This window comes from Anopheles coustani, chromosome X, assembly GCF_943734705.1.
Source record: "Anopheles coustani chromosome X, idAnoCousDA_361_x.2, whole genome shotgun sequence".
NCBI classification, from domain to species: domain Eukaryota; kingdom Metazoa; phylum Arthropoda; class Insecta; order Diptera; family Culicidae; genus Anopheles; species Anopheles coustani.
The window spans coordinates 14232706-14245613 of NC_071290.1; the positions used below are offsets into that span (position 1 = coordinate 14232706).

The 12908-nt window shown below is 47.6% G+C and overlaps 1 protein-coding gene across 1 annotated transcript; it reads right to left on the reverse strand.

Moving 5' to 3' along the window:
• Positions 1 to 12122: 12122 nt before the first annotated feature.
• On the reverse strand, positions 12123 to 12908 carry LOC131269320 (alpha-2C adrenergic receptor-like). Its single transcript, XM_058271672.1, has one exon. It carries the CDS (start codon positions 12906 to 12908, stop codon positions 12123 to 12125), a length of 786 nt encoding a protein of 261 aa, XP_058127655.1.

Genomic DNA, 12908 nt, shown 5'->3' on the forward strand with positions numbered 1-12908 from the left:
ACATGCTCGATGGAGTTAAATATTTTTATTCTATTGTCAATACAAGTTTTAATCTTTATCGAAGTAAACTAAATCAATCCTTTTACGGTTATTTCGAACACGTATTGATCCGAACCTAACTTATTTTCTCATTTATATTATTCAAGTAATTCTCTAGTCTATTTTCTACACACTCGCAGGAGTAAAAAAGATATACTTAAAAACGATTGTTAATGGTAGTTTTATTATTTATCTAAGCAAACTTAGTTCATCCTTTCGAGATCATTTCAAATACGCACTGAACAGCTATTAATAACTTTACTCACTTATATAATTTAACTGTTTATCGGTTGTAAATGAAATTGCGTCAAGGATTGCAAATGAATTGCGGTGAGTAAAAAGTTTTCCGATGTCCATAAAAATTGCGAGCACCGATGGGTGACCATTTTTCCAGCCACGCACGAATGAAAACAAACGAAGAAGGTCGAACCAAAGCACGAGGGGGAAAATATGGTAGCAGCAGTGTACCGTCGGGTGGAGAAAACCCCAGCCATGGATTTTCCTGTGCGGGAATGGGCCACGCGCTGGCCAGCTTGATGTTTTATCCTCGCCGTCTCTTTTATTTCGGGAGTGTATTATTTGCGTTTACGATGACAAAGACGCGACAGCCCGTCCCGACTCGCGTGGAAGTAGATGAAATGGAAATTCCTGCCCTTAATTTATGACTTTCCCAGGCCCAGGCAGCGGTAGGCAACGCGTGGCAAATTGCAAGCACACACACACACCGACAATAAATCAGTCATTGCTAAACCTCCCACGTAAAAAAAGGGAGCACCACCACACATCGGGCGCCAGAAGTGGAGTAAAAGTACGGAAACCAAATAAGAAAAAAAAACACCCACCATCGGGAAATCCGACCCTGTCCGAGCCGGAGGATTGGCGGAAGGATTACTTGCGTGGAAGTGAAAATCGGGCCCGCGTAAAAGAATGTGTCACCGATGGGGGGATGATCCCCGGGACCGGGGGCTTTAAATGCCAATCCGCCGCGGAACGTGCGGAAACGGGGGCTTTCCACCCCCTCCCCCCCTCCCCTCTCCAACCCTCGTTGATACAGGTGGTTTGAAATGGTAGCAAGGAAAAGCGTGTGCCGTGCGGATTGATAGCATGTCGTCCATAAATTGCGCTCGGTGTTTGGGGAGTTTTCGTTGAAGATTCGTTGGGAAAGGAAAAACCGGGAGGGGGGTGAACCATATCAGGCAGCTTCCCCACCGAGTGCGCCCGGTGTACGGTTTCATAAGCAGCATTTTTCATCCACTTTAAATGTGCCTACTTAGACGACGACTCCGGTAGGATTTCGCTTTTCCGGGGAAGCTTCGTTCGGTTTTGCTCGGGAAAACCACATGTCAGAGTGTGCGAACGTGGTGGGGGGAGGAGGGGGAAGCCAAGACGCAACCGAGAGGTGTCGATAATTTGATTAGCCTCACACATTTTCCCCGGGCGTTTGTGCTGTGCGGTGTTGTGCTTGTATAATCGAAATTTGATCGACCACACGGTACTTGCCCTCCCACTCGAAAGCACTTCATACGTCTTTTCGGGGATGGGCGTGAGGGCCAAAAATGTACTGACTGGTGGTTGAACCCCCGGCAGGGATCCGTGTGGGTTCCTCTTCACACACACACACACATACACACACAAACACAGACCCCGCGAGGTGTGGATGATGATGATGAGGGTTAAAAGCGTTTCGGTGTCGGTGCGTTTTGCCCGTTGCTGTTTTTGGTGAGGTTGATCCCCTTCACCCTCCCCCCCGCCCCCCACCACCACATTTTCTTCAAACCTACCCCACAACCGACATGATTTTTATTTTGCTCCACCCCGGCCCCGCTCCGTCTCCTGGAGAGAGCGTTAGGAAATGAAAGGAACGAAAACGGATTTTAACCAGGAAAAGCCCCCCCTCAACCGTCTGGCGGAACCGAGCCGACTCAGCAGGGCGTTCCATTCAAAAAGCCAGCATCGCATTTTGCCCCCCCCCCCCCCTGATCCGGGGGATTCGGTGGATGTAAAGTAAATAAATCGATACGACGTCCAGGATGAAATGTGCTGCGATATCGACAACCGGATTGCGAGGTTAATGTATTCCATCATCGGGCGATTCTCTCGGGCGTGTGTGTTGTTGTTGTTGTTGCTGTTGTTTTTCTTTCCACTCCGGTGGTAACTGCTCCCCTTCTCCCCACCCCCCCCCCCTGCCGCTTCCAACCACCAACCAAGTCTGCCGTGCGTGGAACCGCAATATGCTTATGCTAATTTTAGATCATGAAGCGGTCATCAACTTTTACGCGTCGGTCAGGTCGGCATTCTGCTGATTTTTTTTTGTCCAGCTAACCCAAGTGTGTGTGTGTGGTTTTTCCGTTTTTAGGGGGGTAAGGTTTCCAACCTAGCTCCCACAGAAAACGGAAGCATGGAGCTGGCACGAAGATTATAACAAAAAGTCGTCTATCAAAATTAATTATAGCACATGTAAGGCAATGTGAGGTAAAATGCCCTCCAAAGGGGAGAGCGGGGAAGGGGGATGGGGGGGGGGACCTTCAAATTATTAATTTCTTCCACTCCATTCACAGAACACATATAATATTGAATCAGTATCCCTTCTGGTTTTGATTTTGGAATTCTTCTATGTATGTTCTATGTTGAAGTAAATTTTAGTATTTTACATAAAAGTTGCATGTCTTATCAAATGCGTGATGAATTTACGAATGAATAGTGCTCTGATTAAGAAAAGATCACCAAACGTCACATTTTTAAAAATTAGAGTATAAAATACTAATAACAACATATACAATAACAACATATATAAAAACGATTAGTGTAAAGGTCATTTTGCGGAAGAGGAAAATTCTCAGAATAGTTTGAGGATAATGGACTTCGATTAGCAAAAGAAATGCCCTCTCCATTTCCAAACATAGTTCTTATCCTTAGCATTTAATTAACCTTTCCTTTTTCGAACTATTCACTGAAAAGAACTTTTCCGGTGTTTAAAAGACTCGATAACTAATAAGATTAAAAAAAAAAATAATAAATTACATTTGTGAAACATTATTCGCTTGGATAGTTACTTAAGACTTTTAAAATTTAGAACTCTAAAACACTTAATGAGCCTCTGCCTTTAGATTCAGATCAACCTCGCAAGAAGCACTGCTGACAGTGTCGAAGATTGATGTTTTGCAATCCTCTAGGTTGAACAGTTGAACATCACAAAAAAGTAACCCATATTTTGTATCAAGACCTAATAAATATTCGTTTTTAATCAAACTTACATCACATGGATAATGAAGAAGAAGAGACCTTTGACTTGCTCTTGTTTCGACGGTGCATCTTTCCCCAATCTGAGGATCGTTCAATTTTGTCTCTTATCTCAGTGTATCTTCAGTATACGTCCAAAAAGATATTCAGGAACGAAAAGAATGGTTGATTGAAGTATATTATTTTAACTGGTTCTTTCTTGTTTTCTTCATGAGAAATTTATTTCACGTCGTGAAGTTCACATAGGATGTACTGGATACATTAAAGAACACATTGCACAAATGGTTTAATTCAGCTAAAAAAATGCCAGCGCATCTTCCCACACTGGGGCATCATTCCTCAATTTCCCTTATAATAAGCTTAGAGTATAAATATTGAACACATCAAGAAGAGGAGATCAAATGTCGGATATAAAAAAAAAACCTCTCTAGGAAGCAACGTCGAAACGTCTAACTTCGAAATCGAACCGAACTTGATTACGTTCCCGTCCCTGCTTCGTCAGATAAGAATAAGACCATTTCAAACATGGTGGCAATTAAACAGAAGGGAACTCAAGGGACGTAAACAAACCTTCGGCTCGGTGGGCGATAGAACTCCCGATGAATGGATTCCGAGAAAGAACCTAGTGGTTCTTGTGGGTGGGGGGGGGGGGGGAGAGAGGGGGGGGGGTGGAAGTCGTCTTCATTGTCCTGGCGAGCGAGCGAAAGTCCGGCTATAGGCGCCGGTTCGGGAATCGTCGGGATTAATAAAACACCAAACGCTCGGTGGGCGGACGTTCAGGAATTCGGAGAACTAGAGACTTAAGCCGTCATGACTTCAGTTCCTTGCCCCAAAGGGAGGCGCGCTAGGTGCGAAGGTGGCGGGGGAACACTTCAAATACGTCAATCGATGTGGTTGGTCGTGGGTGTGTGTGTGTGTGCTATTCCCTTTTTCACAAGTCTCTTGGCTCGCTGTTTATTTCCGCCACTTTCATGTTGAGGGGCGCGCGAGAAATGCGAGCACGAAACCGCAAAACCGCCAGACCGGGAAGCTGAAAATCGATCAGAATGGGGGTGGGAAAGGGAGGAGGGAAGGGGGGGGGGGGGGGGCGAAAAAGTTCACACTCACAGCTGGCTGTCGCTCGTTGGAAGTGTGCTTCGACCCAAATGGCAGGCAGGCGTGTATTAATGAGGCATTAAGGATTTGGTTCAATTTATTCGCCGTCTGGATGGGAGTATGAACCTACCCTCGGTATAGAACGGAGTGGAGCCGCCGGGTGGATCAGCGCTCGGGAAGTGCACCAGTTCTTCTCCGCTACCTTCAAACGCCAGCAGTTCAGCAGTAGAGTACCATCGGCCGAAGCCATTCCGATTGCGAACGTGTATTATAATGATTGCGCTAAAATCAATTCCATAGGCCCGCGTGACGCTTACGTTTAGCCTATCGGAGAACGCGCTGGTGGAGGTGGTGCACCATCCCCAACCGTCCCCGATGAAGTTCCAGCACCAAATCCAAGTCCACGAACCCAAACAGACACGTAGTCTCGCGTTTTTGAGGCGTTCGCCGCAAGGAGACTTCAGCGGCGCAAATTCTAATTACCTGCAGCGTTCTTTTTTTCCGTTTGGAGTAACTCGGAACGATGGTTTAGAAGCTGGTGGCAGCTCGTTTAACTTTCCGCCCGTTTCGCGTTGTAATCAGTGGATTACAATTCATTCGTCAAAATAAGCAATACCACATCCAGTTCGTTTCAATCAATACCAACACGCGCTTGCTGGATGCAAAGGAAGAGAGCTCTCATTGTGAACACAGGAGAAGTGGTGAGAGCGGGGTGGGGAAATGAAGGAAAACGTGATAGAATGTTTAGAGTCTATCCCAGCGCGGCACAAACAAGTACGGGAACTAAGTAGTGGAGAAAGAAATGTTACTGAGTCACTAGAAAGGAACGGAGTCACTGTTCATTTGTTGTTTGATGTATTTTCAGAAACAGGGGTGTTGGAACTACGAAGTGGAGAAAGAATGGTAACTGAGTCACTAGATAGGACTGGAGTCACGTTCATTTGTTGTAAAGTGTATTCTCAGAAATAGGAGTGTTGGAACTAAGAAATGTAACTGAGTCACTAGAAAGGAACGGAGTCACTATGTATTTGTACACAGTATTCTAAGAAATAGGAGGCCCCCACCAGCCCGGGAAATAACTGTCAAGACACGTTCTCCATAGTTCCGGAATGTCTGCTGGAGCAGGCGTCTTGAGTTCCTCTTGATCCATCGTCCTCTGGTCGAGGTTTACAACCTTGTTCACGCTTCCCCGCCTCGTAAGTCACCCGGAAAACCCACATCAGTGTCGGGCGCAACACACCAGAAGGGTGAAGATTGGGGAAGATCACCGGACCGTTTCCCTATCCGAGGGTACCGGGAGGGGATATCGCACCTGCAACCCCTGTACCCTGCAGCAGCCTATCATCCAGCGAGCAGCCCCCTTTATTTGTTAAGAGGCCGAAAACCGCTCGAAATCTGGCGGCGAACATTCGGCGTATTTTCGGTGCGCATGCAGACAAACATTACATTGCCCTGGTTCGCCTGGTTCTGTCTGGAAAGGGGCAGGTATTGAATGGGAGTGGTGCACGGTACAAAACGTCGTCAACCGTGGAGGTGTTTGAGCGCGTCGCTGACGAGCGGCTGCGAGTGAAAGATATCCCGGTGTGAAGCCGGTTTCCAATGACGGTGACGCACGGCTAGAAGATAGGGCTGGAGCACTCCAGCTGGTTGACAATGACAGCACACCATTATGGCAGCCTAATATAAAGTGCCTGTGTGCCCCTGGGTGCGTGTGTGTGTGTTTGTTCTTCACTCGGACGTGTGAGGCACGTCTCACCGCATCAGTAACGATGCTTTTATTCCTTCTTCAAACAAAGTGATCCCAGGCTCCGCAGAGGGAATGCGCAGACCGGGGGCGAGCAAACGGGAAGCGCGTACATGTTCACTCGAGGAAATTGGTAGGAACACCCGCTTCCCCGCGCAAAGTGCGACAAGTCTTTAGAGGCAGTATTTAGAGGCTTCATCTTCAACCCAAGCCCGCCGTATGGAGATACGGTGGCGTGCGGTAAAGCCCTGATCCTCCCCCCGACCACTTGCCACAGGTAACCAGGATGCACTCAGGGGAACAATGTCCTTCCTGAGACGCTCCTTCGTTCTCCACCTCCTGCCACAAACAACCCCACGGCAAACAGGCAGGCTAAGGCTCAGGTTCTTGCTGCAAGCGACACACACACACGGCCATCGTTCCACACGCCGTTACCCGAAAACGACCCATCACACATATATCCAACAGCATCCTTCTTGAGCACATGCCAAGACACCCTCGGTTGGCCTCGACCACGGGCTCACAATTTATCAGCTTCAGCAAAAGGGCTTCCGCTTTTTTCCTTCATCCTCATCCTCTGGTTCTTCGTGGCACAAGCCGAGTGACGAGCCCGACGACGGTAAACCGATCGATTCTGGCGGGCAGAACGAGGCGGCACCATGTCAGGCAAAACCCTTTTATTCCTGCCAGGATCTTCTGCTGCTTTTCAATAAGTTCGCTTTTTTCCCGCATCGTTTTCGGAGCTTCATTCTCGGCTTCATTGAGGATGAGAATTGAAAACCTTACGTCAAGGCGCGGTGCGAACGGGGTAAAGGAAACTACCGTGGCACATACATCACCCCGTGTCTGGGTAGAGGAAAGTGTTCCTGTATGGACTTTTGTCTTGCAACGTGTGGGTAACGCGACCGCAAAAAAGCTATGTTCATGTTGTGTAGCTTGGTATTTAAAAATACTTGATAACAATCAAAATTTAAGCTTCAAATAAATGTTCGATCTCATTTGTTGTGTTGCAAATCATTTGACAAGAGTTAGAAAATAGATAGACATTAACGTGCGTGAGTGGTTTCAATCTCTTTCATTGTATAGGGAACGGGAAACTCAGCGTTATCGTGTTATTCCTCTGCTCAACCTGTCAAAAAGAATTTTACCCTTCATACTTAATAATTGCATGTGTAATCTTGTCAAAACGTAAACAAACGAACCAATACTTTATTCGCTTGAACTTTAACCGAATATTCATCGAAATTCTGTGGTTGTTTATTGCAGTTTTTATATTTTCAACAATAAACAATCCGTAGCTTCAAAAACTGCTGCAGCTTTTAGCTAATTGCAAAACATAAACAAAGCACAGATGACGTTTGACCCGAATGTCAACATACACGAGGGACGCTTCGTTTATCGGTTACGCTTCATTTGCCGTGCCCTTATAACTGATGTGTTGACCTGTCAGCAAACAGCGTATAGTTAATTAACTGATAAGTGTACTAAAGTTTCTTTAATTTATAAACAGTACATAATCCCACAAAACAAAGCTTCTTAAGCTTACACTTAATTAAAAGTGAGCCAATTTTCGGACAATGACGGACGGGCTAACAGCCATTTGTAATCTCTTTTGCCTTCATGTAAGCTAGTAATAAGGTACGACGCATTTGACGAACTGAAGCAACCAATCCGATGTTGAACTAGTTTTACTGTCAACTGATGATGTCAAACTAGACCCTGGCATTTAGTAGTATAAATGTAATAGAAAGTACTGATTTCTAGTGTGCCTTGTAAGAAGTTCTCTAAACACAGTCGACTATCATAAAAAGTTTGGTTACGAAGTATGTCACCACACCACAAGGTTAATTCTGGTGCGTGCTAACAAGCTTCAACATCGCATTTCATCCGTTGAAACTCGCTGAGCTCTAATTCAGGGTGCCTTCAGTCGTCTCCGGTGCCTACGGGAACGACTTCCCCTACCGATGTTCCACATCCCGATAGAACGGAAGAAACAAGGACAAAATAGCGTTGGCCAGCGATGAGCGCATTGTTCTCTCGGTTCGCTGCTAACGGCTCTCATACCCGGCACGTGCATTATAGCCCCCCAACCATTTCCAACACTCTCTCTCTCTCTTACTTCATCTACCCCACCCTTCCCATCTATCTCCTCGTGTTGTCCTTGATCTAGTGAAAACAATAGTGCCTAAGCGCGTTCCTTTTTGCTCTCCCGTTTACTATGACACGCTTTTCCCTTGAACACATACATATTCTGGGTGATATCGCTCCTCTTCTTCATTGCCATTTTCCTCAACCCCTCCCAGGGGCGTCCTTTCCGTTGCTCCACCCTTTCCGGAAGTGGCGCAGGCAAGGAGTTAGTTTGTCAATTTATTTGATTTCTCGCCATTTCTCGCACTGTCGCATCCCCGGGAGACTGTACACTGTCTTCGATGTCGACGTCTCGAGACAAAAAAAAAGAAAGAGGAGTGGAAAAGGGGTGAGGGGGAGGGAAAAAAAGTATGCGAGACAAGCGGAAGCGGAAGGCCGACGACGGCGATACAAATGTACACGTGCATGAATATTCATCTTTTTTACAGCATTAACAAATCGAAACAAGGAAAATGCAAATGTCGACCCGCCGCTTGCGGCGTCGGGTTGTCTTGCCAGACGTCACCAGCGACCCCGGACAGTCCCATTCCCCCTTTCCCATCCCCCCGGGGGGACGGGTCGCTGCCGCCAGCGATCGTTATTTATTTTACTTAAAATAAAGCGTAAGCAGCAACAGCTCCCGACAGCAAGCGCCAGTCAGCAGGGTAGTCTCAGTATTAGTTGCCAGTATTTTGGGAAGTCCTTCACAAGTAAGTTAAGTTTTTTGTGCGCGTGACAAATATGATCCAGGGCGAGTTTCTTGTTTGTCTCCGCATTCTGGAGCTGCTGCAATGTATTTCTTCCCACAGTTTCTTGCCACGTACAATTCGTGTGTGGAACTCCGGACTTCCCGGTACACGCCGCGCATCACTACTTCAAAGACACGGGACCTCGCCTCACATCCATGGAAACCTTTCAACTTGATTCCTGTTTATTTTGCACCTCCAGCTGCTTCGTTCGTTGCTTCTAGCGGCATATGAAGCCGCCGGGTAGAGCGTGGGAAAAGCTGAAACATCAAAACCATCGGCAGCTGCACGTAGGCATCGGCGAAAGCGTCATCTGTGTCGCCAGCCGTTCCAGAGTGCCGACGGAGGAAAGAATAACAACATTGACCAGCACGGTTTGGGTGATGTAAGAAGCGGTTTGGAAAATACTTAAGTAAATCCTTCTCCCGTCGCAGCGAGCGGAGGTTAGGGTAGAAGGTCCCGGGCAGAAGAATCCCGGGCACGGCAAAAACCGTTTTCAATTTTATTTCCCTCGCCCCCCCGGTAGCATGTCATTTTTCTCGCTCGGTTTTGCGAAGTTTCCCTCGGAGTCACTCTCCTCTTCAGCACTTTCGCGTGCGTGCATGAACATTGGATGTGCCAGTCAAAAACTGAATTAAATTGACTTGAGCAAATAATGTGGATGGCATTGGTGTGCGCACTCCCCTTCTCCCCTCCCCCTTCTACCCATCGCTCCCACCCTTTCCTCGGTGAAATTCCCTTGCCTTTCGGGATCCTTCCGCCTTGTCAAGTGTTGGCATCATGTTGGTTTTCTTACCCTCCCATTTGTTTTCTTTTTTGTCAACCGACCCGTTTGCGAGGTTTTCTGTGCGCAAAGTTGAAGTTACTCGGTGCTTTGTGTGTGTGTTTTTATATATATATATTCCCTCGCACCACGGTCAGACACAAGCAAGGCCTTGGAGAAGCTCGTATCGCCGTTTGCTTCCGGCTAGGAATGGCTTGCATCGGATGCTTCAGCTATCCGAAAATGATGTCGGTGAGGAAGGTGGTTAGGGGGGGGGGGGGGGGGGGGGGGGGGGGGGGGGGTCTTAAGGCAGGATAAGCCGGCTATGTTATGCTAGAGCAGATGATCAGCGGATTCCATGACACACGCACACGCAATCGGTGTTTTTTTTGTACCCTTGAAACCCCAAAAATTCCGGAGTCTAATATCACCAGATTAGGATATGGCGATGCATATGCGGTAGTGTTGCGTATGTGAAGTGGCTTCTCTACCCCTAAAGTCTGCTGCTTAAGCTAATATAGCGCTACGACCGGAGTCTGCAAATCGGAAAGACAAACGTAGCTTATCAATTCCTACACGTGAACCTTGGAGTGGAGTAGGGACTTTGTTTTTCCAGCCCACCCCTGGCGCATCTACACACACACATACACACACACCCGTACGTTTCGTTCAGTATTGATTTCAATCAAGGATGAATTCACCTTTTCGCACATTTGTTCCCCGTGCGTACGAGTTTGCGGCTCTTGCACTCCCGGTTTTGGAAACAAAAAACCAACGGAGGAAAAACGCCTGGTGCTCGGGTCTGAAAAGGGAAAACCCCTGGGTTTGAAAACTGGAATAAGCCACAGCTGGTCCTCTCCCGCATGCGGACTGGTGCTGGAAAAATAGCATAACTGACACATTTATTGGTAGTGAAGTCAGTTGGAATCGACGATCGACAAACGAAAACACGCCGTCTGGAGATGCTCGTATAAATATACACACAGATATACGTATGTATATCTTTCCCCCCCATCGTCTCATCCACTCAGAACTCCTGCAGGTGTGAAAAACTGACGCACCGGATTAGGCCCATTGCTTCAATCTTTTTTCCAACCTTTTTCTTTCAATGCCACACGCTGCTTTCCGTCTTTCCACGCGGTTATTTGATTTTCCCGAGCACTCGCGACGGGTGTACCTCGCTTCATAACACCCGCAGCCGATTTCAATATTCCATCCGCTCGGTGGAAGAAAAAAAACCGTTCCGAAACAACAAGCAGTGGGAAAAGTGAAAGCATGGAAAAGAAAAACCCGACGAAACAGGGAAAATTGTTTGCTCAAGATAGGCAAACTGGAGGAAGAGAGCGAGATAGACAGAGAGAGAGTCCAAAAACATCAAATCTTTCACAACCGTCAGCGGTCGGGGAGGAGTCGACCCATTTTTGCAACGGGTGCCGCTGTTTCGACTACTGTTGGTTTTCCGAATAAACGTTTGATGTAGTGCTGGGTGATATTATTTTCGTTTTCCCGTACACGACGTGTGGAATAGCGCTGCATGAATCAATACATTCGGTTATACTCACTTTGTTCTTTGGATTCGATGGAAAGCGGGGTAAGAAGTAACACAGCATCTGTTTAAAAATAATACCGAGTTTTCAAAACAATTGATAGTATCGACATGATACATTTGGTTTGCAGCTGTACAAGACAAATGCTACTAGTTTTCAAAGATGGAAGAAGTAGATTGTTTTAGCACTTCTTTGAGATAGTGGACTCATTAAACTGTAATTTAAAGCAGCTATTATGGGATATATCTGAAGGTCCCTATAAATGTCGCTGTCAGAAATTCCCAGGAAATACCTCTACCAACCTGTCAGAAACAAACAGAGTCCCTTCCATCTCAAAGTTCTTGGCTCTCCTCGTATGAGTAGATAATTTCAGCATCAATAACCGGCTTTGACAGCTCTGATATCTGATCCGAAACCGTCGGCAAATAGTCGACGTGCTTGGAAGTCGAGAAGTGGTTGGCAAACCTCTCCTAACGAACCTGCGACCCGCGGGAGTTAAAAGTTGTGTTTTGAAAACCTTTCCCCCCGAGGCAGACATTAACTCCTTCGGGCGCCTGCCCGCCTGGATTCCATAGGGATCGGTGTTATCCGCCTTTGAAAAAACTCGTATCATTAGTTTTCCACTCAGGAGTCGGTTTGGTAGGTATCAGGAGTAGAGAAATATACTTCAACTCTTTAAGACTCAACAGGCGGTTTAAAAGGTATCAGGAGTAGAGAAATATACTTCATATCTAGGGCTACAGTGTACATAGTGAAAGGTGTTCTCCGCCATTGAAAAACTCAGATGTGGCAAATGATGATTGGTATCATTAGATTTCTACTCAGGAGTCCCGATACATCGAATGTATAGAGCTATTGTTGGCGTTTGGAATGTTTAGTTCTAGCATTGATGTACGTACCTGACACTGCGGCAGATCGCCCTCGGGTCGCTTCGCCTTCCAGCCGAGCAGCGGCGGGATGCAGACGAGCGCGGACATGATCCAGACGGCGGCTATCATGAACGCGGCCCGGGCCGGCGTCCGCGACTTGAGATACTCGATCGCCTTGGTGATGCTCCAGTAGCGATCGAGCGAGATCAGGCACAGGTTCATGATGGAGGAGGTGCAGAGCAGCACGTCCATCGCCGAGTGCACGTCGCACCACCAGCTGCCGAAGATCCAGTAGCCCATCAGCTCGTTCGCGAGCGAGAACGGCATGATGACGAGACCGAGAAAGAAGTCGGCCACCGCCAGCGAGGCGATGAACCAGTTCTGGATGTTCTTGAGCGTCTTCTCGGTCGCGATCGCGATAATCACCAGCATGTTACCGACGACGATGATGATCATCAGGATGGTGACGATGATGGAGGCGATGATGATGTGCGGCAGCGTGTAGCCGCTCGGGTAGGCGCCTTGCACGAGCGTAAGATTCCCGCCGTTGCCCGCCCCACTCTCCGTCCCCGCCGCCGACGCTGCCGCCGAGCCGAGGGTTTCGTTCAACATGGCGACAATGGTGCCGCCGAGCGCCAGCGAGCCACCACCGACCTCCCCACCGTACGACCCGTTCGAGCCGGCTATCGCCAGGAACTCCTCCTGCGAGATGTTGCCCGCCGACGAGACGTACTCCAT

Bases quoted from the DNA above. Each gene is read 5' to 3' on its own strand.
- LOC131269320 (XM_058271672.1), bottom strand. From the start codon at position 12,908: ATGGAGTACGTCTCGTCGGCGGGCAACATCTCGCAGGAGGAGTTCCTG.